This window comes from Triticum urartu, chromosome 3A (genome assembly GCF_056163025.1).
Source record: "Triticum urartu cultivar PI428250 chromosome 3A, HENAU_Tu73, whole genome shotgun sequence".
Lineage (NCBI taxonomy): Eukaryota > Viridiplantae > Streptophyta > Magnoliopsida > Poales > Poaceae > Triticum > Triticum urartu.
Window position 1 is genome coordinate 121949443 of NC_141875.1, and position 27858 is coordinate 121977300.

The 27858-nt window shown below is 43.6% G+C and overlaps 1 protein-coding gene across 1 annotated transcript; it reads right to left on the reverse strand.

The window, feature by feature from the left end:
• Window positions 1-15098: 15098 nt before the first annotated feature.
• LOC147978884 (uncharacterized) lies at window positions 15099-26336 on the reverse strand. Its single transcript, XM_087514929.1, has 2 exons — window positions 25053-26336; window positions 15099-15110 (listed from the first exon to the last, which is right to left on the reverse strand). Exons 1-2 carry the CDS (start codon window positions 26334-26336, stop codon window positions 15099-15101), a joined length of 1296 nt encoding a protein of 431 aa, XP_087371055.1.
• Between the last annotated feature and the right edge of the window lie 1522 nt (window positions 26337-27858).

The window sequence follows — 27858 nt, forward strand, 5'->3', positions numbered from 1 at the left end:
CAAGGCCACTATAAAAAAATACATTTTGCATCTATACAAGGCCACAAATAGTAATCGAGACAAAAGTTACTACTCCCTCCTTTCCAGTTTATGGCTCAATTTCAAAATCTCTCCAACCAAGGTAGACGGTGAGTGGTCAAATTAATTTCGTAGTTTGCACAAGTAATTAGTACGCTCATTTTTCTCAATAAGTTATGTTTACTGAGGCATTAATTAGAATGAATGCATGAATGAGCACTAAATTTCCATGAACTTGTACATGCATTGGTTAGTTTCCTCTTGACACTGCTTGCGTCGGGTGATCTAACGCACCTCGAAATCCAACATGTAATGGTACTACTACTAGTATAGTAGAATTGAGACTTATCAAATGGAAAACCGAATGTTTTTTAGATGAGCCCTATAAACCCTAGTGGGTATATACTCCGTAAAAACAGAGTTTTCCAAAACTAAGTCGCTCCCTTTCATGAATTCTATAGTATACTCCTTCGTCGACGCTCCCTTTCATGAATTATGTACTTCCTGTCGCCGACATGTGGGACATATAGCAACCGGGTCGACGTGTCAAGCACCAAATAACAGTGCAGAACAGCAGGGGGGACGCACCCCACTCGTACTGGTCCAGTAGTAGTAATGAGCAATGAGACGTCAAATCACAATGCCGCACTTTCCCAGACGGACGAAGCAACCATTATTTCTGAAGGAAATATGCCCTAGAGGCAATAATAAAGTTATTATTTATTTCCTTATATCATGATAAATGTTTATTGTTCATGCTAGAATTGTATTAACCGGAAACATAATACATGTGTGAATACATAGACAAACAAAGTGTCACTAGTATGCCTCTACTTGACTAGCTCGTTAATCAAAGATGGTTGTGTTTCCTAACCATGAACAATGAGTTGTTATTTGATTAACGGGATCACATCATTAAGTGAATGATCTGATTGACATGACCCATTCCATTAGGTTAGCACCCGATCGTTTAGTATGTTGCTATTGCTTTCTTCATGACTTATACATGTTCCTATGACTATGTGATTATGCAACTCCCGTTTGCCGGAGGAACACTTTGTGTGCTACCAAACGTCACAACGTAACTGGGTGATTATAAAGGAGCTCTACAGGTGTCTCCAAAGGTAAATGTTGGGTTGGCGTATTTCGAGATTAGGAATTGTCACTCCGATTGTGGGAGAGGTATCTCTGGGCCCTCTCGGTAATGCACATCACTTAAGCCTTGCAAGCATTGCAACTAATGAGTTAGTTGCGGGATGATGTATTACAGAACAAGTAAAGAGACTTGCCGGTAACGAGATTGAACTAGGTATTGGAATACCGACGATCGAATCTCGGGCAAGTAACATACCGATGACAAAGGGAACAACATATGTTGTTATGCGGTCTGACCGATAAAGATCTTCGTAGAATATGTAGGAGCCAATATGAGCATCCAGGTTCCGCTATTGGTTATTGACCGGAGACGTGTCTCGGTCATGTCTACACTGTTCTCGAACCCGTAGGGTCCGCACGCTTAAGGTTATGATGACAGTTATATTATGAGTTTATGCATTTTTGATGTACCGAAGTTTGTTCGGAGTCCCGGATGTGATCACGGACATGACGAGGAGTCTAGAAATGGTCGAGACATAAAGATTGATATATTGGAAGCCTATGTTTGGATATCGAAAGTGTTTCGGGTGAAATCGATATTTTACCGGAGTACCAGGAGGTTACCGGAACCCCCCGGGAGCTATATGGGCCATAGTGGGCCTTAGTGGAAAAGAGAAGAGGCAGCCCAACATGGGCCGTGCGCCCCTCCCCTCCCTTGGTCCGAATAGGACAAGGAGAGGGGGCCGACCCCTCTCTCTCTTTTCCCCCCTCCGCGAATCCTATTCCAACTAGGATTGGGGGGGGATCCTACTCCCAGAGGGAGTAGGACTCTCCTGGCATGCCTCTCCTAGGCCGGCTGCACCCCCCCCCTTTAGTCCTTTATATACGGAGGCAGGGGCACCCCAGAAACACACAAGTTGATCCACGTGATCATATTCTTAGCCGTGTGCGGTGCCCCCTTCCACCATAGTCCTCGATAATATTGTAGCGGTGCTTAGGCGAAGCCCTGCAGCAGTAGTACATCAAGATCGTCACCACGCCGTCGTGCTGACGGAACACTTCCCCGACACTTTGCTGGATCGGAGTCCGGGGATCGTCATCGAGCTGAACGTGTGCTAAAACTCGGAGGTGCCGTAGTTTCGGTGCTTGATCGGTCGGGCCGTGAAGATGTACGACTACATCAACCAAACGCTTCCGTTGTCAATCTACCAAGGGTACGTAGATCACACTCTCCCCTCGTTGCTATGCATCACCATGATCTTGCGTGTGCGTAGGAAATTTTTTGAAATTACTACGTTCCCTAACAGTGGCATCCGAGCCTAGGTTTTATATGTTGATGTTATATGCATGAGTAGAACACAAGTGAGTTGTGGGCGATATAAGTCATACTGCTTACCAGCATGTCATACTTTGGTTCGGCGGTATTGTTGGACGAAGCGGCCCGGACCGACATTACGCGTACGCTTACGCGAGACCGGTTCTCCCAACGTGCTTTGCACATAGGTGGCTTGCGGGTGACAGTTTCTCCAACTTTAGTTGAATCGAGTGTGGCTACGCCCGGTCCTTGCAAAGGTTAAAACAGCACCAACTTGACAAACTATCGTTGTGGTTTTGATGCGTAGGTAAGATTGGTTCTTGGTTAAGCCCGTAGCAGCCACGTAAAACTTGCAACAACAAAGTAGAGGACGTCTAACTTGTTTTTGCAGGGCATGTTGTGATGTGATATGGTCAAGGCATGATGCTGAATTTTATTGTATGAGATGATCATGTTTTGTAACCGAGTTATCGACAACTGGCAGGAGCCATATGGTTGTCTCTTTATTGTATGCAATGCAATCGCGATGTAATGCTTTACTTTATCACTAAGCGGTAGCGATAGTCGTGGAAGCACAAGCTTGGCGAGACGACAACGATGCTACGATGGAGATCAAGGTGTCGTGCCGGTGACGATGGTGATCACGACGGTGCTTCGGAGATGGAGATCACAAGCACAAGATGATGATGGCCATATCATATCACTTATATTGACTGCATGTGATGTTTATCTTTTATGCATCTTATCTTGCTTTGATTGATGGTAGCATTATAAGATGATCTCTCACTAATTATCAAGAAGTGTTCTCCCTGAGTATGCACCGTTGCGAAAGTTCTTCGTGCTGAGACACCACGTGATGATTGGGTGTGATAGGCTCTACGTTCAAATACAACGGGTGCAAAACAGTTGCACACGCGGAATACTCAGGTTATACTTGACGAGCCAAGCATATACAGATATGGCCTCGGAACACGGAGACCGAAAGGTCGAGCGTGAATCATATAGTAGATATGATCAACATAGTGATGTTCACCATTGAAAATACTCCATCTCACGTGATGATCGGACTTGGTTTAGTTGATTTGGATCACGTAATCACTTAGAGGATTAGAGGGATGTCTATCTAAGTGGGAGTTCTTTAAGTAAATTAACTGAACTTAAATTTATCATGAAACTTAGTACTTGATAAGTATCTTGCTTGTTTATGCTTGTTTGTAGATAGATGGCTTGTGCTGTTGTTCCGTTGAATTTTAATGCGTTCCTTGAGAAAGCAAAGTTGAAAGATGATGGTAGCAATTACACGGACTGGGTCTGTAACTTGAGGATTATCCTCATTGCTGCACAGAAGAATTACGTCCTGGAAGCACCGCTGGGTGCCAGGCCTGCTGCTGGAGCAACGTCAGATGTTATGAACGTCTGGCAGAGCAAAGCTGATGACTACTCAATAGTTCAATGTGCCATGCTTTACGGCTTAGAATCGGGACTTCAACGACGTTTTGAACGTCATGGAGCATATGAGATGTTCCAGGAGTTGAACTTAATATTTCAAGCAAATGCCCGGATTGAGAGATATGAAGTCTCCAATAAGTTCTATAGCTGTAAAATGGAGGAGAACAGTTCTGTTAGTGAGCATATACTCAAAATGTCTGGGTATAATAATCACTTGATTCAATTGGGAGTTAATCTTCCAGATGATTGCATCATTGACAGAATTCTCCAATCACTGCCACCAAGCTACAAGAGCTTCTTGATGAAATATAATATGCAAGGGATGAATAAGACTATTCCCGAGCTCTTCGCGATGCTGAAAGCTACGGAGGTAGAAATCAAGAAGGAGCATCAAGTGTTGATGGTCAACAAGACCACTAGTTTCAAGAAAAAGGGCAAAGGTAAGAAGAAGGGAAACTTCAAAAAGAACAGCAAGCAAGTTGCTACTCAAGAGAAGAAACCCAAACCTGGACCTAAGCCTGAAACTGAGTGCTTCTACTGCAAGCAGACTGGTCACTGGAAGCGGAACTGCCCCAAGTATTTGGCGGATAAGAAGGATGGCAAGGTGAACAAAGGTATATGTGATATACATGTTATTGATATGTACCTTACTAATGCTCGCAGTAGCACCTGGGTATTTGATACTGGTTCTGTTGCTAATATTTGCAACTCGAAACAGGGACTACGGATTAAGCGAAGATTGGCTAAGGACGAGGTGGCGATGCGCGTGGGAAACGGTTCCAAAGTCGATGTGATCGCAGCCGACACGCTACCTCTACATCTACCTTCGGGATTAATATTAGACCTAAATAATTGTTATTTGGTGCCAGCGTTAAGCATGAACATTATATCTGGATCTTGTTTGATGCGAGACGGTTATTCATTTAAATCTGAGAATAATGGTTGTTCTATTTATATGAGTAATATCTTTTATGGTCATGCACCCTTAAAGAGTGGTCTATTTTTATTAAATCTTGATAGTAGTAACACACATATTCATAGTGTTGAAGCCAAAAGATGCAGAGTTGATAATGATAGTGCAACTTATTTGTGGCACTGCCGCTTAGGTCATATCGGTGTAAAGCGCATGAAGAAACTCCATACTGATGGACTTTTGGAACCACTTGATTATGAATCACTTGGTACTTGCGAACCGTGCCTCATGGGCAAGATGACTAAAACACCGTTCTCCGGTACTATGGAGAGAGCAACAGATTTGTTGGAAATCATACATACAGATGTATGTGGCCCGATGAATATTGAGGCTCGTGGCGGATATCGTTATTTTCTCACCTTCACAGATGACTTAAGCAGATATGGGTATATCTACTTGATGAAACATAAGTCTAAAACGTTTGAAAAGTTCAAAGAATTTTAGAGTGAAGTTGAAAATCATCGTAACAAGAAAATAAAATTTCTATGATCTGATCGTGGAGGAGAATATTTGAGTTACGAGTTTGGTGTACATTTGAAATAATGCGGAATAGTTTCGCAACTCACGCCACCCGGAACACCACAGCGCAATGGTGTGTCCGAACGTCGTAATCGTACTTTACTAGATATGGTGCGATCTATGATGTCTCTTACTGATTTACCGCTATTGTTTTGGGGATACGCTCTAGAGACAGCCGCATTCACGTTAAATAGGGCACCATCAAAATCCGTTGAGACGACGCCTTATGAACTGTGGTTTGGCAAGAAACCAAAGTTGTCGTTTCTGAAAGTTTGGGGTTGCGATGCTTATGTGAAAAAGCTTCAACCTGATAAGCTCGAACCCAAATCGGAGAAATGTGTCTTCATAGGATATCCAAAGGAGACTATTGGATACGCCTTCTATCACAGATCCGAAGGCAAGACTTTTGTTGCTAAATTCGGAAACTTTCTGGAGAAGGAGTTTCTCTCGAAAGAAGTGAGTGGGAGGAAAGTAGAACTTGACGAGGTAACTGTACCCGCTCCCTTATTGGAAAGTAGTACATCACAGAAAACTGTTTCTGTGACACCTACACCAGTTAGTGAGGAAGCTAATTATGATGATCATGAAACTTCAGAACAAGATACTACTGAACCTCGTAGATCAACCAGAGTAAGATCCGCGCCAGAGTGGTATGGTAATCCTGTTCTGGAAGTCATGCTACTAGATCATGATGAACCTACGAACTATGAAGAAGCGATGGTGAGCCCAGATTCCGCAAAGTGGCTTGAAGCCATGAAATCTGAGATGGGATCCATGTATGAGAACAAAGTATGGACTTTGGTTGACTTGCCCGATGATCGGCAAGCAATTGAGAATAAATGTATCTTCAAGAAGAAGACTGACGCTGACGGTAATATTACTGTCTACAAAGCTCGACTTGTCGCAAAAGGGTTTCGGCAAGTTCAAGGGATTGACTACGATGAGACCTTCTCACCCGTAGCGATGCTTAAGTCTGTCCGAATCATGTTAGCAATTGCCGCATTTTATGATTATGAAATCTGGCAGATGGATGTCAAAACTGCATTCCTGAATGGATTTCTGGAAGAAGAGTTGTATATGATGCAACCAGAAGGTTTTGTCGATCCAAAGGGAGCTAACAAAGTGTGCAAGCTCCAGCGATCCATTTATGGACTGGTGCAAGCCTCTCGGAGTTGGAATAAACGCTTTGATAGTGTGATCAAAGCATTTGGTTTTATACAGACTTTTGGAGAAGCCTGTATTTACAAGAAAGTGAGTGGGAGCTCTATAGCATTTCTGATATTATATGTAGATGACATATTACTAATTGGAAATGATATAGAATTTCTGGATAGCATAAAGGGATACTTGAATAAGAGTTTTTCAATGAAAGACCTCGGTGAAGCTGCTTACATATTAGGCATTAAGATCTATAGAGATAGATCAAGACGCTTAATTGGACTTTCACAAAGCACATACCTTGACAAAGTTTTGAAGAAGTTCAAAATGGATCAAGCAAAGAAAGGGTTCTTGCCTGTGTTACAAGGTGTGAAGTTGAGTAGACTCAATGCCCGACCACTGCAGAAGATAGAGAGAATATGAAAGATGTTCCCTATGCTTCAGCCATAGGCTCTATCATGTATGCAATGCTGTGTACCAGACCTGATGTGTGCCTTGCTATAAGTCTAGCGGGGAGGTACCAAAGTAATCCAGGAGTGGATCACTGGACAGCGGTCAAGAACATCCTGAAATACCTGAAAAGGACTAAGGATATGTTTCTCATATATGGAGGTGACAAAGATCTCATCGTAAAAGGTTACGTTGATGCAAGCTTTGACACTGATCCGGATGATTCTTAATCGCAAACCGGATACGTGTTTAAATTAAATGGTGGAGCTGTCAGTTGGTGCAGTTCTAAACAAAGCGTTGTAGCAGGATCTACATGTGAAGCGGAGTACATAGCTGCTTCGGAAGCAGCAAATGAAGGAGTCTGGATGAATGAGTTCATATCCGATCTAGGTGTCATACCTAGTGCATCGGGTCCAATGAAAATCTTTTGTGACAATACTGGTGCAATTGCCTTGGCAAAGGAATCCAGATTTCACAAGAGAACCAAGCACATCAAGAGACGCTTCAATTCCATCCGGGATCTAGTCCAGGTGGGAGACATAGAGATTTGCAAGATACATACGGATCTGAATGTTGCAGAACCGTTGACTAAGCCTCTTCCACGAGCAAAACATGATCAGCACCAAAGCTCCATGGGTGTTAGAATCATTACTGTGTAATCTAGATTATTGACTCTAGTGCAAGTGGGAGACTGAAGGAAATATGCCCTAGAGGCAATAATAAAGTTATTATTTATTTCCTTATATCATGATAAATGTTTATTGTTCATGCTAGAATTGTATTAACCGGAAACATAATACATGTGTGAATACATAGACAAACAAAGTGTCACTAGTATGCCTATACTTGACTAGCTCGTTAATCAAAGATGGTTATGTTTCCTAACCATAGACATGTGTTGTCATTTGATTAACGGGATCACATTATTAGGAGAATGATGTGATTGACATGACCCATTCCATTAGCTTAGCACCCGATCGTTTAGTATGTTGCTATGGCTTTCTTCATGACTTATACATGTTCCTATGACTATGATATTATGCAACTCCCGTTTGCCGGAGGAACACTTTGTGTGCTACCAAATGTCACAACGTAACTGGGTGATTATAAAGGAGCTCTACAGGTGTCTCCAAAGGTAAATGTTGGGTTGGCGTATTTCGATATTAGGATTTGTCTCTCCGATTGTCGGAGAGGTATCTCTGGGCCCTCTCGGTAATGCACATCACTTAAGCCTTGCAAGCATTGCAACTAATGAGTTAGTTGCGGGATGATGTATTACAGAACGAGTAAAGAGACTTGCCGGTAACGAGATTGAACTAGGTATTGGAATACCGACGATCGAATCTCGGGCAAGTAACATACCGATGACAAAGGGAACAACGTATGTTGTTATGCGGTCTGACTGAAGATCTTCGTAGAATATGTAGGAGCCAATATGAGCATCCAGGTTCCGCTATTGGTTATTGACCGGAGACGTGTCTCGGTCATGTCTACATTGTTCTCGAACCCGTAGGGTCCGCACGCTTAAGGTTACGATGACAGTTATATTATGAGTTTATGCATTTTTTATGTACCGAAGTTTGTTCGGAGTCCCGGATGTGATCACGGACATGACGAGGAGTCTCGAAATGGTCGAGACATAAAGATTGATATATTGGAACCCTATGTTTGGATGTCGGAAGTGTTCCGGGTGAAATCGGGATTTTACCAGAGTACCGAGTGGTTACCGGAACCCCCCGGGAGCTATATGGGCCATAGTGGGCCTTAGTGGAAAAGAGAAGAGGCAGACCAACATGGGCCGCGCGCCCCTCCCCTCCCTTGGTCCGAATAGGACAAGGAGAGGGGGCCGGCCCCTCTCTCTCTTTTCCCCCCTCCGTGAATCCTATTCCAACTAGGATTGGAGGGGGGGGGGAATCCTACTCCCAGAGGGAGTAGGACTCTCCTAGCGCGGCTCTCCTAGGCCGGCCGCACCCCCCCTTTAGTCCTTTATATACGGAGGCAGGGGCACCCCAGAAACACACAAGTTGATCCACGTGATCATATTCTTAGCCGTGTGCGGTGCCCCCTTCCACCATAGTCCTCGATAATATTGTAGCGGTGCTTAGGCGAAGCCCTGCAGCAGTAGTACATCAAGATCGTCACCACGCCGTCGTGCTGACAGAACTCTTCCCCGACACTTTGCTGGATCGGAGTCCGGGGATCGTCATCGAGCTGAACGTGTGCTAAAACTCGGAGGTGCCGTAGTTTCGGTGCTTGATCGGTCGGGCCGTGAAGACGTACGACTACATCAACCAAATGCTTCCGTTGTCAATCTACCAAGGGTACGTAGATCACACTCTCCCCTCGTTGCTATGCATCACCATGATCTTGCGTGTGCGTAGGAAATTTTTTGAAATTACTACGTTCCCTAACAATTTCACACTTCGGTTCGCCATCATCTCAAACCACGTACTAGTATTGCTTCTGTCTCAAGAGGGACACGCGCATCGCCTCGGTACATCATGACACGTGGGACCGCATGACAGGCCATGCTCCCACGCCGATCGCTTGGAAAAATCACCTCATTTTTACTATACTTCCTCCGTACCAGTTTACTACATGGCATGCACGTCATTCTAGGTTGAGAATTTAACTGGCTATATATGTGATCAACAGTACTCTAGCATTTTATAAAATGTATACTTTTGTATAGTAGTACTATCGATGGATTGCGCCATGGAGCAAAAATTGAAATTGAAAAAAGGTGGTACATATAGAGAGCGCTCGTCACCAAATTATGCATATAGTACTATTAAAAAAGCTAGTACGTGCTTAATTGGGGTGCTAAATTCTATTAAAGTAATACTAGTAGTATGTACAAACTGAAGAGTTAAAGTAACGAGAAGAAACATAACATAGTTCTGCTAGGGGCTCAGCACAACACACCCCTCAAATTAAACTAAGCACACATGAAATTAAACTATGCAACTAATCCGGTAGACACTGTATTAGAAGTTTAGAACCACCATGAGCAACGACACTGCCACCTTACTCGGAGTCCTCGTCCACGTCCTCGACTTCGTCCTTGTCCCTATTCCTCTTGGCCGATACTTCTTTGCTTGAACCGCACACTTGGCTGTTGCTCTTCATCCAACCCATGTAGATATTGAAACAAAGGTAGCCATCCATTGCAGCATAGTGGATGTGGTCTATATCTAGTACATTCCGCTGCCATGCATGATGATGAAACATGTATGGAGGTTTCTCCAGTTTACCGTACGAAGGATGAACCATGCCTCCTGCCAGGGTCAGCATTGAAGGCTGACGAGAGGGCACCAGCCGATTCTTCTGGAGGTCGAAGGGGTTGCCTACAACGAGGCCTATCTGACCCAGGACTTCTTCGTTGTTCATAAAGTCTACAGTAACGAATTTCACTATTTTGTCCTTGAGGAAGTTCTTAAAATCCTGGCACTCAACATCGGCATGGCATATGTGGTAGACCAAGCAAATGTTATGTACGCAAACCTGGATCACGGCGGGCTTCTTCCTCTCTTCGTCCTTTAGATCCTTCTCTCGTCCCAGGACTATAGTGTACTCAACATCTAGCCCAGCGACCCACTCATCATCTGAGTTTTCGAACATGCGTCTGAAGCGAGAAAGGCATCCTTTCACCGTCGTGGAAGAATGGGTGTAGATGACGTCGAGCTCGTCGTCGGTGATGGTTCTAACCTTGTACTCACCGCCGATCATGGAGATTTGGGACACCATGGATTTGGGAGGAGGGTTAGGATTAGTGGAACTGCCGTAATGTGAATGGACGGGACGACTAGGAGCGACCCGCCGTAGTATTGAAGGACGTGTGGGGACGAGTAGGAGCGAACTGCCAGCGTGCGAACGGCAGGGTAATGGCTTTCCATTCTCCCATGATACGGGCTTCCGAGAGCCCTTGGATCTAAGATCGCACGGTTGCATGGCGTGATTCTAGACCTATGGGTGAATATCCTATCCTGGAGGGTTATTCTTAAAATTTTCAGCAACTTAGCATGCGACAGTTTGATCTCAGATCCAAGGGCTGCCAGCAGCCCATATCATGGTCGCGCCTACCACGACCGTCGCATCGATCGCGCGGTCGTGCCCTTGGAGATTTAACACGGTGCGTTAGGCTATCTGATGTTGGCATGTCATACATAGTCATCACTTAGTCACTCATACTACAACAAGGTTGGCTATAAGTGTATTTTTTACTCCTCTCTATCTCTTTCTTCTTACTCAAGGAAGAAATGGTGCTAAGCGCGTGTATTTATTGCATTTGCCAAGGAGTGACCTCTTCCAATGAAATGGTGTTGCTAAGTTTGCTTCATTTAATTAGCTATAGACTCAAAATTGTCTTTTCACGTAGGTACACGCGCTTAGCACCGTTTCTTCCTTGGGTCACCAAACTAGTCTCTCTCTTCTTGATTAACTTGCCACATCAGACTTTATGCCTATGTGGCAAGCTTAAGCACCTGTAGGAGCAAGTAAAAGTAAGTACAATAGTGCACTTTACATGGCATTTTTGCATATGTGGAGGAAAGAGAGGCAAGGAAAAAGTGGAGAAGTGGGCTCTCATGCAAGAGCCAGCCTCTACTACATGGTGGAGCATTGGGAGAGGCACCTGTATGGAGGTGGTCAGGAATCTGGGAGACTCACGCCGGTCGTAGTGCAGCAGTTAAAATGATAATGGCAAGTCAAATCACGGGGCCCCACCTGTCCAGCAGTAACTTGCTGTCAAATCACACAACCCTAAATTTGCAGCAGCCTACTCCCTTGTCTTCTCGCGTCTCTGTCGAACCAACTAGGCGGAACTGCCCCGCCGCCTACCGCGCAGGAAAAGCCCTGCCCTCGACTTTTAAATACAACTACATCCGCTTAAGAATCCAATGATATACTTTTTGTGACATAGTAACTCATATTTAGTTAGTCAAATGGATGACCTAGAACTACGTGCAGGACCTATAAACCGAGACGCCTAAAAATAAAAAAACCAAGACGGAGAGGGTAGTTCAGCACGTATCTTTTTAGATCAATATAGTCGGGAATCACCAAGGAGCAAAACCAAGTGGTAGGCTGCTCGTCTCGTGTTGGCGTAGCAACTCAAGCAGGGTCAGTCCGCACACGAAATGGCGACACACTTAGCAGGACCCCTTTGGCCGACATGTGGCTCATCCACCGTCTTGTTCCACGTGTGATGCACCAAATTACAGTTCGGAGCAGCGGTTGGAATTGGAGGCACCCCGGTCGTAGCACCATAGTAGTAGAAAATGAGCGACGAGGGGTCAAATCACAAAGCCCCACCTTTCCCGCATTAAGCTGGATGGACGAAGAAACCATCATTTCACTCTAGGGCGCAAGAGCATAAAGAAAATAGAAAACAATGATGCATGCGGCAGCTACCTAGGGCACCCTATTGTAGGGGTCTCCACTACAGATCCATTTTTTTGAAAGCGCCTCCACTACAAATCGGCTTCTCCCTCATCCTCTTGAAGAAAATCGATGATGAGTGCGGCGATAGGGTTTGTAGGAGTACTACGGCGTGCGGGCCACGTAGTAGTAAACGGGTTCGAGCCGACGCCTTAAATATGTGTGGGCCACTTGGTTTTACGGGAACGAGGCAGCATTTTGGGTTCGGGGACCAGTGGAGATATAGTACGTACAAAAAATTGTGGTGGTAGGTTCGACCGAAAGACAATGATGCATGGGCCCTGCATTTTGATATACCCGGGGCCGCGTGAAATTTGCTACTCTACTCAAAACTAGTAAGGTACACATGTATTGAATGCATGAGATTTCGAAACCAAATTATGAATAAATACACACTATAGCATGTAAAGCTTTGAGTCATATATGCATGATGTAGATGTTCGTTTAGTTCTTATAGTTCATCTCATTCAAAATCAATAAGTTTTATAAAAATGTTAAGATTCATGGGGTTGTGCATTGTACTCCCTCCGTTCCAAAATAGATGACCCAACTTTGCACTAACTTTGTACAAAGTTAGTGCAAAGTTGGGTCATCTATTTTGGAACGGAGGGAGTAAATCATAAAGTAAGAAACAAATAATGGCAATTCATTTAGAAAAAAATAATCAATTATGATACAGAAGATTCTAGAACAAAGGAGAAGTGCTTGTGTTTTGAGGTTTGTGCATTATGCTTAAGTTCAACCATGGAGTCTTCAAAATTGTATATGTGGCAGATCTGGTGGAATGTTGATGATATCCAACGGCCAGTAGTGCTCAAATTTGCCTATCTCTGCACTGTCGGGTTAGCTTCATCCAGCGACCATCTTTCAAAGTTATTGGCACACTATATAGTTCTTGTGCAATAGTTGCATGTTTTGGAAAAAAGCTACTAGTGGGTTGTACTATCTATTTAGGAATAGAAGATGTATACATGGAAGTTGTAGGGAAAGAGATGACATGGAGCATCTCAATTCCTATGAGTAGGGATTGGAAAAGAGATGTCATTTGGTTCACATCATAGGAACTTTTCTATTGAATCTAGAGATGACATCTTTCTCAATTCCTATGAGGGATTACAAAAGAGATGTAATTTGGTTCATATCATAGGAACTTTTCTATTGAATATACGCTAATGTTTATTTTCCTTTGAAATTAAGGGAGTATAGGAATCCATTCATATGAACCAAGTGGCTCTAAAGCTATAGAAATGATATCATGTTTATTTCCTTTGAAATGTGGAGTATATGAATCTATTCCTATGAACCAATTGGCTCTAAAGGAAAAAATCCTATAAAAATCATATCATATAGAGTTCCTATGATATTCCTCGACACTAAAGGATGCTTGAAATTGCTATGGGTGACACGATGGTCTTTCTTTATAGTAACCTCTCGAAGATGAATGAAATGATATATACATGGTATTCTACATGTGCAATTTGGTACATGAAAACTCGGTAAAAGTTTGCGAGGTTTGAATTTTCAATAAAGCTATATGCACTGCATTTCGGAACGAAGGAAGCATACGGCAGTTGCTAACACTCATGTGGAAGATTTGTGTGTAGGAGGAGTGGCTATTCTGTTAAATGACATGGCAAAACTGACACTGTCGGATGCCGATCTAACGGTCCTTACGGCGTTTGTCAAGAAAAGGCTTGTGGCGAACGTTTGTCGGATAATGATTTACGGACACATGCATTGCATTGATACATGCCCCCCTCTCTCTCACGGACACGCACCCTCACGAGTCACGACTCTCCCAAGTCCTCTCGCAGACTCGCACGTTGCACCCACCGTCTATCTGCAGGTAGACGTCACGCACATATGTGCTCTTCACACCCTGCCCTAAGAACTTCTAAAAACCAAAATACAGCGCACACATTTTATTTTAGCTCACACGTCACACACTTGTACTATTACTCTTGCGGCGAACGTTCTTTGGGCATAGTATATTGTACTCTCATGAAGAGAAGCGGTGCACGCACACACTAGTTCTCTCACACCCACTCGCGGGTACACGTAGGAGCGCATTTTTTTGAAGCTGGTACAACAAAATCACTCCACTATATATAAAAGCAGGAGCCTTAGCGCTTGCTTTACTAGGGTTCCTCTTGTTCACTCTCTCATGCTCTCCAGATCTAAGAAACACATAGGTGGCCACACTCTCTCTCGGCTCATGGCTAGTCACAAATCCGGCCGGACAACCTCGACCGGGGCAGGGGTGTAGGTGCATCGTTCACGCTGTCGTCGGCGGCGAGGGAGGAGACCAACGGCTGCTCGCGCATCTCGATCGGTGGCCGTGCCATTCTCTCTGAGAGAGCGCCGGCTCGGGAGGGCTTCCGAGCCCTTCTTCCTCCCTGCGGTATTGTGGCCAAGATGCGGCCTCCCGACGCCGTCTTTGCGACATGCCGACGACCCTCAGGTATATATTCCTTCAAAACCTGCCTTACTCTACTGCCCCAGCTCCCTTCATGTGGATTCTTTTCTACTTTCGTTCGCTGTTCCAAAGCCACCTAGACTTCTACTAAGGCATGTGCTTTGCACGTATGTTCTGTATGATAGATACTCATATACCTTCTTTTTAGAGAGAGAAATGGGTACTCGTATCTTGAGTAGATACCATAGTGTGTTTGTTTGCATGATCTAAGGACTATTCTGAAATAAGAAGCAAATCACTTGCACAAATCAAACTGAGTTCCAAGTAAGAATTTGATTACAAGATAAAAGTTGTAGTTTTATTATATGCTGTTTCCTGGGTTCCACTGATGTATAGTTCCAGAGTTGTTTGACAGTTTACATGCATGTTTATGGACTATTTTGTGCAAGTAAATAAGTCATTTAGGTCTGACAGACACTCATGTCCTGTATTAGCTTGAGGTATAGCTTATGTATGACTGAAATAAAATATTACACTTTTTCTGCGAATAATAAAAATATTACATTTCTCGATGAAGCAGAATAAAACTTTAGCTAGCATCAACCATGCAATGTTATGTTATGTGAACAGTGTAAACTTTGCATTATAGCGGCATCTAAAAAATCCATTTTTACAGTAATCTAAAAAATAAGTTAGTAGTAGAGTGTTTATTTCCCAGGTGACAACGGGGAACCAAAATGTGCTAGCTATTTTCCAACTTGTCGTACTTGCATGTGAGGAGGTGGCAGCAGTTTCTAGACATTTCTCAACTTTAGTAGGTGCAATCTAGATTCAACGAGGACTTCTTTATTTGTTTTCTTGGAGAGTAGAGTCGGCCATGTGCACAAGGAGTGGGAGCGAATCCGGCAGCTCTTAGCTGTCAGATCATGTCATCCATTGTTTGATGGACGGCAGTGATATGCATGAGAGGGGAAATGAACGGTGGATTTTGAGCCAATGCTTGTTTGGGCGGGAGAACCGAAGATGGAGTGGTAAATCCAATTTCAAAACTGCCGCATTATAGTAGTAGTAGATTAGAAGTAAAGCTATTTCATACAGTCGACTCAAAGGATTGGTTCAAAGAGGGAAGAAAGTGGGAAAGCTGTAGCATGAATCTAGGACTTGGTTCTAAGAGGAAACGGGGGAAAGTAGAAATATCTGTCACTGTTTAAATAACCGTATTTCTTATTTGCGCAAACAGGGATGTCTATCTCCATATCGTTTCGGGATGTCTGTCTCCGTATCATTTCTATCCGCGCAATCAAAAGCACACACCTCAGTTTTAGTACAACTACGCAAAATGAGATGGCTATCCCTCGCTGCCGTCGTCTAACCTCCCGTCTCCAAGGTATCCCTATATTGGTAGTAACCAAGGTAGAATGACCAACACAATCTAAAAGAAGCTGATTCGTACATTTTACTTCCTGATTGCAGTGCAGGATGAGCGAAAACAACTGCATCCTAGTCCGGAATGCACTTTCTACCAGTTCATCCATGGACCAAGGACTAGCTGGCACGGCTGCACGGCGGTTTTTTGGACAGGTGCGCGGACAAGAGGCATTGTGGTCTACTTATTTCTGCAAATAGCGGTGCTTAAATTTAGTGGAATGCACAAGCATTTCAGCTGTCAGTACACTGCATGGTTCAGTTCAGCATTCTAGCTGAGGCCACAATTATAATTGGTTATTCTAGAATGAGAGAACCTAACCCTGAATGGTGGCAACAAGAAAAAACTAGAGTGAACTCCAGGAAATTTAAGCCTGCCGGGAGGCCCTTTGCTCAGAGAGAAGCCTTGCTTGTTTTTTCCTGATTTGTAAACCTTCCCACAACTTTGTATTTTGTTGTGAACTAGTATATGTTTGTTATGTTCTATGAATCATTGAGATGTATAAAATTGCTTAACTTATGCTTTTCAAGATTTTTGTGAAGACGAGTTTAATGTGAGTGTTCCACATGAAAGCTGGACTAGTGTGTGAAAGTTTGGAATTTATTACATTGTGGCCTCAATTAACTGCATGAACCACTGTAACAAGATACATAGATGCTTATATGTCAGACAACAAATTGTTGATTGTTAGTTGGTCGATAGCCTAGTGTTGAAGCGAGCTGAGCCAATGTGCCGTGTTTTGCACAACTGCTTACAAGTGGGGTAGCACCAACAGTGTTTACAAGTACTTATGTATACGTCGGCGCACGGTTCTCGAACGAGTGCTCTATTTCATCAAAACACACACTGCTCGTATGATAAACCATGACAACTTATGTCTTACCATGCCATATTCATGAAAAAACTAGTGAGGACGCATCTGTTTCGGCAACAATTACGATGGTTCTCACATGATTCACGGGCACACAAAAGTAGCAGCAGTTCCCATAGACGGATTCAAACAGAGTACTAGCCCCAGAGTGGTCGATAACAGGCAGGGTTCGGATAATTAGACACAATCCAAACTACTATTAAACACTAGCTGGGGCAACTATTTCATGCCTCGATCTAATTTGGGCTGGACACAAGATGGACCTTGCCATGAACATCATCGAGGACGTCCCGTAGTAGCTCAATCCTATGAACCTTCATGAAGACAACCTTGTGGCCTTGCCACTGATAAACTTGTTTGTGGAGGCATGCCACGTCATCTTCCTGCGTAAGCTTGAAAAGAACAATATTCCTCACAAACGAAGGAGTAGCTTTGAACTTCTTGTGCTTCAGTACACCCTGGACAACACGCCTGACAACAGTGAGGCTGGAATACAACTCTCCATTGGTATAACCACAAATGGATTCCAGGATCCAACAGCCTAAGAACTCTGTTTTCCCAGTGCGTATATTCAGGTCGTCCGCCTCATAGCGAGTGACATGTACAACCACACAATCCTTGTCTGCATCAGGGCTCTAATTGAAACAGAAACAAATTCTGAATTACTTTTCAGTATAAGAAACACAAGTTATTTAAACCACTACGTATACCATGGCATCGAAGCTAATAAAATTTTGCATTATTAATCACCACATACTTCCTTTTCTGAAAAAATCACCACATACTTAGATGAAAAACCACAATCGAGACCGGTAAAGAAGGAAATCACCTTGGGCAGCTCAGCGGGGGGGGGGGGGGACACATCCTCGAAGGGGGAAAACTTCTCCTGCAGTGCCACGGGGGCTGTAACCTCAAACGGGGCGTTGACCATCTCAGTATCTGGGGTCGCCTCGGTGGTTGCCTCCATCTTCTTGGACTCTCTATCTCGTGGGGATCAGCCTCCCGCATCTGCTCCAATATCGGCAGATCTTTGCTTGGTTCTCCTTGGTCCATCATGAAACTAACGAATACTAGGAGTCCACTGAAAGGAAAACACACTCGCAATGACAATGAAACAAAAAAGAGAGTGAGGATCGGTTACTGTATAACATCCCAAATTTTCAATTTGGAATGTTATACATTAGGTCATCATGCATATCATATTTTAATTTTGCTTTTGGTTTTGATCCTAGAAAATCCTAAGCAACTCAAGGACCCACGGAGAGAGTTGGGGATTTCGTTATTTACATATTTGAGTTTTCTCAAATTATGTAAACAGGATCATTTGATTTTATTTATTTTATCATCAATTATTTCTATTACAAAAATATGAGAGCGGGAATAAAATGACTTTCCCAAAATATAGAAATATTGAGGATTTAATAAAAAAATCAAATAAGATTTATTTCGGAGTTTTTCGGTATTGTTTTATTTGAATTTAGGAAAAAATGCGCGTTTTTCAAAGTTGTAGTTTGGGCCCAGATAAATGTTCACTTTATCGGGCTTGATTTTAGAAACCCGGGAAAATTTAGTTCGTGATTTTTGGACTCCGTTTAGTATTTCTTTTTATTTTTCTTCCGAGCAGAATTATTTAAAAAAAACGCGGAACCGACTTTGGGCCGTACTCGGCCAGGACACCGCCGGCCGAGGCTTTATAAGCCGCCGCCCCGGGTGAGAGAGAGAGCCCAGCCGCCGAAACCTTAGAGCCCAGCCGCCGAAACCCTAGGGCCCAGCCGCCGCCACCAGCCCAGCCGCCGCCGCCGCCGGAGCAGCGCGCCGCCCGAGGTTCGCCGCCGCCTTGTTTTCCGTGCCGTTTTAAAAAAAATGTTCGTCGTTTTTCTTTTTCGTCGGATTTTTCGCGGTCATTTTTTTATCGCGATTTCTGATCCGATTTTCGTTTTAGTATAACTTTTCGCTCGTTTATCGGAATCAGGCGATTCAAGCGCCTGGAGTTTCGTCTCGAAACCCTCTTTCCGAATAATCAACTTAAACATGTTTTTGCTACTGTAAAATTTGACTTAGATCCAGATTACTAGAACGAAGTTGTTTCTTTCGCCGTTTGATTTCTTTTGCTTCATTCGATTTGATTCTTTTTGCCAACCAGGGTTCTTAAGTTGAACTTTCTGGTTAGATCTTCTATTTGAGTTTTACCTGTGCACTAGATGAGTAGTTATTGTATGCTTGTTTGTTTTTCTGCGATAGAATACCCGGAGTGCGCCGCCTGTTACGTTGAATCTCTAGGTTTCGTGGATCATCAGCAAGGCAAGCAACACTTTGATCATACCCTTTTATACAACCCAGTTTTATTGCATTAGATCAATCCTCACACATTGCATGATTAGGATCTAATTAAATTGTGGGATGGGAAGTAGATGAGTGTAGCGACTAGACCTCAAACAGTCTGATCTCTGTGCTCCGGTGTCATCCCTCGATCAGTAATGCTGACACCACACAGTACTCGGAGGATTTATAGCAGAGTAGCAATCACACACTTATTACATCGAGTGTCTCAAAAGAGAACTTATTACAGTAAATATGGCTTAAGGCCATCTAATAACGATAACAGCGGAAGGCTTGGAAGATAAGTGAGTCCATCAACTCCAACGGCATCACTGAGTATAGAACCACGACCTAAAGACTCCTTAATTGTTGTCTGAAAAGTCTGCAACATTAAAGTTGCAGCCCGAAAACGGTTCAGCACATGGAATATGCTGGCAAGGTAACACATAGAGAATAATGGAATGCAATGGCTATACTATATGCATATTTGGCTGGTGGAAAGCTCTATGGTTACTATTTTTGCGTAAAGCCAATTTTTCCCTACTACAAAGGAATAAAATTAATTACTATCATGGTGGTTGTGAAACATTGAGAATGGTTGACAGCATCCTCAATCCCAATTAAGTAACATCATTAAAATCCCACAAAATTAATTTAGGGTAACATGTTGAGATTCACATGAAAATCCAGGTACTAGATACTCAAGATGTCCATAACCGGGGACACGGCTAACCATGATTAGTTTGTTACACTCTGCAGAGGTTTGCGCACTTTTCCCCACAAGACTCGATCGCCTCCGTTTGGTTTGTCGCACTACAGGGTGTTTGAGAAGACGGATGACCGAGACATAGTCTTTCAGAAGCGCTAGCACCTTACGATCGGGTAGACCGTACCACCTACATCCCCTACATCTGCTAGTCTACCACTGTAAGAGTTCGCACAACTTAGTCAACCATGCCAGAGCCCATAATGGCTTGTGGCTGCACACGGAAGTTTCTAGTATGAATAATCTCATGATCCCTTTGGGCCTGGGTGGCGGTCCAATAAAAACAGGCAAGTCCTGGGAATCCAGGTGCCTCGATCCACCCAGATGTGTGTTAGGTTGCCACCTTAGATAAACCATTAATTAACCATCTCACATCTGTCATGGATATCACTCACCCAATCCACGTCTACTAGCATAGCATGGCATAATAAGCAAACGTAGAAGTAACTCCCAAAGGTTTGATAAGAAACAGGTAATAGGTACTACCTCATCTACTTCCCATCCCACAATTTAATTAGATCCTAATCATGCAATGTGTGAGAATTGATCTAATGCAATAAAACTGGGTTGTAGAAAAGGGTATGATCAAAGTGTTACTTGCCTTGCTGATGATCCGCGTAACCTAGAGATTCAAAGTAACAAGCGGCGCACTCCGGGTATTCTATCGCAGACAAACAACAAGCATACAATAAGTACTCGTCTAATGCACAGGTAAAACTCAAATAGAAGATCTAACCAGAAAGTTCAACTTAAGAACTCCGGTTGGCAAAAGAATCAAATCGAACGAAGCAAAAGAAATCAAACGGCGAAAGAAAACAACTTCGTTCTAGTAATCTGGATCTAGGGCAAATTTTACAGTAGCAAAAACTTGTTTAAGTTGATTATTCGGAAAGAGGGTTTTGAGACGAAACTCCAGGCGCTTGAATCGCCTGATTCCGATAAACGAGCGAAAAGTTATACTAAAACGAAAATCGGATCAGAAATCGCGATCAGAAAATAACCGCGGAAAATCCGACGAAAAAGAAAAACGACGAACAGAATTTTTTTTTAAACTGCACGGAAAAACGAGGCGGCGGCGGCGAACCTCGGGCGGCGCGCTCCGGCGACGGCGGCGGCGGGCGGCGGCGGCGGCGGCGGATTAGGGTTAGGTCAAGGCGGCGGCGGCTGGGCTCTCTCTCTCTCTCTCGGGCCGGCTCGGGCGGCTTATAAAGGCCCCAGGCCAGGGAGTCCTGGCCGGGTACGGCCCGGAGTCGGTTCCGTTTTTTTTAAATAATTCCGCTCGGAAGAAAAATAAAAATAAATACTAAACGGACTCCAAAAATCGCGAAATAAATTTTGCCGGGTTCCTAAAATCAAGCCCGATAAAGTGAACATTTATCTGGGCCCAAACTACAACTTTGAAAAACGCGCATTTTTCCTAAATTCAAATAAAAATGCTGAAAAACTCCAAAATAAATCTTATTTGATTTTTTTATTAAATCCTCAATATTTCTATATTTTGGGAAAGTCATTTTATTCCCGCTCTCATATTTTTGTAATAGAAATAATTGATGATAAAATAAATAAAATCAAATGATCCTGTTTACATAATGTGAGAAAACTCAAATATGTAAATAACGAAATCCCCAACTCTCTCCGTGGGTCCTTGAGTTGCTTAGGATTTCCTAGGATCAAAACCAAAAGCAAAATAAAATATGATATGCATGATGACCTAGTGTATAACATTCCAAATTGAAAATTTGGGATGTTACAAACCTACCCCCCTTAAGATGAATCTCGCCCTCGAGATTCGGGTTGGCTAGAAAATAGGTGAGGGTGGTCCTTGAGCAAATCTTCCTCTCGTTCCCAGGTGGCTTCATCCTCCGTATGGTGGCTCCACTGTACTTTGCAAAACTTGATAACCTTGCTGCGAGTAACTCGGCTGGCAAACTCGAGGATCTTGACTGGTTTCTCCTCATAGGTCAAATTGTTATCCAACTGAATTGCTTCTAATGGTACTGTGTCTCTCAAAGGTATGTCAGCCATATCCGCGTGACACTTCTTCAACTGAGAAACGTGAAACACATCATGCACTCCGGCCAATCCTTCTGGTAATTCCAACTTGTAGGCTACTTCTCCCATACGCTCCAGAACTCGATATGGTCCTACAAATCGTGGCGCTAACTTCCCCTTAACTCCAAAGCGTTTAATCCCTCGAAGTGGGGATACTCAAAGATAAGCTCTGTCTCCGACTTCGTAAACTGTCTCTTTGCGTTTAGAATCTGCGTAGCTCTTCTGCCTGGACTGGGCTACCTTGAGTCTATCGCGAATCAACTTCACCTTCTGTTCAGACTCTTTGATCAGGTCTGGTCCAAACAATTGGCGGTCTCCAACTTCGTCCCATGACAACGGTGTCCTGCACCTCCTTCCGTACAAAGCTTCGAAAGGTGCCATCTTCAAACTGGTCTGATATCTATTATTGTAATAAAACTCCGCATATGGCAAATTATCGTCCCAACTAGATCCATAATCTAGCGCACAAGCTCTCAGCATATCCTCCAAAATCTGATTGACTCTCTCAGTCTGTCCATCTGTCTGCAGGTGAAAAGCTGTACTAAATTCTAGCCTGGTATCCAAAGTCTCATGCAACTGCTTCCAGAACTTTGAGGTAAACTGGGTTCCTCTATCTGATACGATGCTCCTCGGAACTCCATGCAAACATACGATCCTGGTCATGTATATCTTTGCCAACTTAGCACTGGTGTAAGTGGTCTTTACTAGGATAAAATGTGCTACCTTCGTCAACCGATCAACTACGACCCAAATCGAGTCATAGCCTAAACGAGTCCTTGGTAATCCCGTGATAAAATCCATGCCTAGCTTATCCCACTTCCATTCGGGTATCGGCAATGGTTGCAACAATCCTGCTGGCTTCTGATGCTCTGCCTTTACTCTCTGACATACATCACAAACTGCTACATACTCCGCAATATCTTTCTTCATTCCGGTCCACCAGAAAATATCCTTCAAATCCAAATACATCTTGGTATTTCCTGGGTGAATCGAATACGGTGAATCATGTGCCTCTTGCAGAATCAACTTCCTGATCTCCGGGTTATTGGGCACATAAACACGATCTTCAAACCATAGGGTGTCATGCTCGTCCTCATGAAATCCTTTATAGCGGCAATCTCTTTGTCAGTTTTCCGAGCTTCTCTGATTCTATCCATCAAAGTTGACTGAATCTCTAGTGCTGCTACATAGCCTCTCGGAACTATTTCCAAACATAGTTCACAAAGATTTTCTGCTAACTCCTTGGGTATTTCTCCTGTCATTAGTGTATTGACATGGCTCTTGCGGCTTAATGCATCAGCTACTACATTAGCCTTCCCGGGATGATAATGCAATTTCATATCATAATCCTTGATAAGCTCCAACCATCTCCTTTGTCTGAGATTCAACTCCTTCTGCGTGAAAATGTACTTCAAACTCTTATGATCCGTGTACACCTCACAATGATTTCCAATGAGGAAATGTCTCCATGTCTTTAATGCATGCACTACGGCTGCTAACTCCAAATCATGCGTGGCATAATTTAATTCGTGGGGCTTCAGTTGTCGTGAAGCATACGAAACAACTCTTCCTTCCTGCATAAGTACTGCTCCAAGTCCTCGACACGAAGTGTCGCAATACACCTCATAATCCTTGGTCTGATCTGGCAAAATCAACACTGGTGAGGTAACCAAACTTTTCTTCAACTCCTGAAAACTTGCCTCACACTCCTTAGTCCATTTGAACTTAGTATCCTTTTTCAACAACTCCGTCATTGGCTTTGCGATCCTTGAGAAATTCTCAATAAATCTCCGGTAGTATCCTGCGAGTCCAAGAAAACTCCGGATCTCTCCAACTGTTGTTGGTGCTTCCCACTTGGTCACGGTTTCAACTTTAGCGGGATCTATTGCTATACCTTCTCCAGATATAACGTGTCCGAGGAATCCTACTTCCTTCAACCAAAACTCACATTTGCTGAACTTGGCATATAATTGGTGTTCTCTGAGCTTTCCAAGTGCCAAACGCAAATGCTCCTTATGTTCCTCTTCGTCCTTCGAATAAACCAGGATATCATCAATGAACACTACGACGAACTTATCCAAAAACTCCATAAACAATTTGTTCATCATGTTCATAAAATAGGCAGGCGCGTTAGTCAGTCCAAATGACATAACAGTATACTCATACAGCCCATACCTGGTGGTAAAAGCTGTCTTAGGAATATCCTGTTCTCGAATCTTCAACTGGTGGTATCCTGATCGCAAATCGATCTTGGAAAATACTTTAGCTCCTTGTAACCGATCAAACAGATCATTGATCATTGGTAGTGAGTACTTGTTCTTGATCGTTACTTCGTTCAATCCTCGATAGTCAACAACCATCCTTAACGATCCATCCTTCTTCTCCACTAGAAGTACTGGCGATCCCCAAGGCGAAGAACTTGGGCGAATATATCCCTTATCCAGTAACTCCTTAATCTGCTTCTTAATTTCCACCAAATCTTTTGCTGGCATCCTATATGGTCTCTTCGATATTGGCCCAGTGCCTGGCAAAAGCTCAATCAAAAACCCAATGTCTCTATCCGGTGGCATGCCTGGCAACTCTTCGGGAAATACATCCAGAAAATCCTTTACCACTGGTACTTCCTCCTGCACAACTCCTATTAGGCAATTTACTTGTATCCTTTTTGGTACATGCCGGGATACATACTTGATCCTTCTCCCTTCTGGTGTGGTAAGCAAAATTGACTTACTAGCACACTCAATATTCCCTTCATACTTTGATAACCAATCCATGCCTAATATTACATCCAATCCTTGAGATTCCAATATTATTAGGTCTAAGGGAAAAACATAGTTACCAATCCTTAATGGTAACCGATCACACCATAAACTTGCCACATACTCTGCTCCTGGCGAGGTTACTAACATGGGTGACCTAAGGGCTTGGGTTGGTAGGTTATACTTATCCACAAATCCCCTTGATATGTATGAATGCGATGCTCCAGTATCAAAAAGAACGAGTGCAGTAAATGACTTAACCAAAAACTTACCTATTACTGCATCGGGCTGAGCTTCAACCTCCTCCACGCTAACGTGGTTCACCTGTCCCCTATTGAAAGGGTTTGGCTTCTTTCCAGAACTTCCATTTCCATTTTGTCCTTCGGGACAGTCATTTGCATGATGTCCTGACTTCGAACACTTATAGCAAGTGACGTCGCTCAAATCCTTCTTGGCTGCGGTGGATGGGGTGCTGCGGTTCTGTCCATTACTTCCTCCATTCCCATTAACATTCTTGGTGCCATTGTGATTGTGCGAGCTACCTACTCCATGGGTATGCTGAAAATGTCCTCCTGGTCTAGGGGTAAAACGAGGCTTCTGCTGAGCTCCTGAACTATACTTTCCTTGTCCATACTTCCTCTTGCGGTTCTCAATTTGCTGCTGCTTCCCTTCAATCATAAGAGCACGGTCTACTAACTCCTGGTAGTTGTTGGAAGTGGCTACCATCAGCTGCATACTCAACTCATCATTCAGTCCTTCCAGGAATTTCTCCTGCTTAGCTGCATCTGTAGCAATGTCATCTGGGGCATAACATGCTAGCTTACTAAACTCCTCCACATACTGGCCAACTGTCCGTCCTCCTTGGCGCAAGTTACGAAACTCACGCTTCTTCATGGCCATTGCTCCTGCTGAAACATGGGCGGTGCGAAAAGCTTGCTGAAACTGGTCCCATGTGACAGTGTCGATTGGGAAAGTGGCTGTGAAATTCTCCCACCAAGATGCTACGGGTCCTTCTAACTGATGTGCGGCAAACTTAACCTTCTCCACATCTGTGCATCCTACTGTGGTCAACTCCCTAGCTATCTTGCGGAGCCAATCATCTGCTACTATCGGCTCGGTGCTACTGGAAAACACCGGCGGATTCAGCCTAAGAAAACGGGCTAAGTGGTCAACAGGTGGTGGTGGTGGATTGTTGTTGTTGTTCCCTTGATTCTGATTCTGAACTAGCAACTGCATCAAGGTGTTCTGTTGCTGGATCAATTGGGTGAGCTCCGGCGGAAAGGCAAATCCGGGGTCACGTCTCGGAGGCATCTGAGGGTTTTAGAGAAGATGGGATATAAGAATAGAGGGGGTCTAAAGGGAAAACACTAGTCATATGCACATGAGGCAAAAACACACAATTCACTTCAATCAAACAAACAAAGGCATACAATCGATCTAGCTATCGCAAAAGTGCTCGGGCTACTATATTTACATGGTGGACTACTACTACTGATGAGGTGGTCTACTAGAAATATTCTACGGTTGTAGACTCCATGATGTCTGCTCCTGCTTCATCAACATAGTCATCATCACTACTATCTTGTTCCGAGTCGGTGGCGTCAATGATGATGTAGTCTTCCGGACTAATCTCCTTGGGTTCCTCATCTTCATCTACTAGTGTTGGGCCTCCCATAAATATTCCAATCTTCTTGATCAGATCGTCATTCTTCTCCACCAATACTTCAATTTCTTCTTCATAACCTTCGCATGTAGACTTGAGTTCTTCCTCCAGTTCCTTGATTCTAGTCTTAGCCTTCTTCAGATCTATCATGTCGGCGCACATCTGATTCTCCTGTCGTCGAATGTGCTGGTTTAACTCCTGAATAAAAGCTGCAATTGATCTATCCTTCCTGGTGCTGATCATCTCCTAGTGTTCATCTCGGCGCCCACAAATCTGGTAGATAGTATCCTTGAGATCCTTGCGGTAGACTTCTCCAATGCGTCCCATGGCGATATGAGCTGCCATGCTCTTTCCTAGACTCCAAGTTGGTGCATCAAAAGAAAACTATATGGGCTCAGTGACTGGCATGAACGTCCTTCCTGGAACTTGAACTTGAATCATCCAGCGCTCTTCTTCAGGTAAAGTGGCGTTGTAGGTTCCCGTGAAGCTTGGTATTCCTATGTTCAGGTATCTAGTGACTTCCTTCAAGTGGCGTCCAAAGGGTGCATCTTCATCTGGTTGGGTGAACTTGTTCCTTGCATCCGCCATCCTAATGAGTAGAAAAGATGAGAGGTCAGAAGAGAAAAGAGTGATCTAGTGATCTCGGTCTTTATCTTAGTGGTCGTGTCCTACAGTCAGCGTGTGCTCTGATACCATCTCTGTACCGACCAGACCTCAAACAGTCTGATCTCTGTGCTCCGGTGTCATCCCTGGATCAGTAATGCTGACACCACACAGTACTTAGAGGATTTATAGCAGAGTAGCAATCACACACTTATTACATCGAGTGTCTCAAAAGAGAACTTATTACAGTAAATATGGCTTAAGGCCATCTAATAACGATAACAGCGGAAGGCTTGGAAGATAAGTGAGTCCATCAACTCCAACGGCATCACTGAGTATAGAACCACGACCTAAAGACTCCTTAATCATCGTCTGAAAAGTCTGCAACATTAATGTTGCAGCCCGAAAACGGGTCACCACATGGAATATGCTGGCAAGGTAACACATAGAGAATAATGGAATGCAATGGCTATACTATATGCATATTTGGCTGGTGGAAAGCTCTATGGTTACTATTTTTGCGTAAAGCCAATTTTTCCCTACTACAAAGGAATAAAATTAATTACT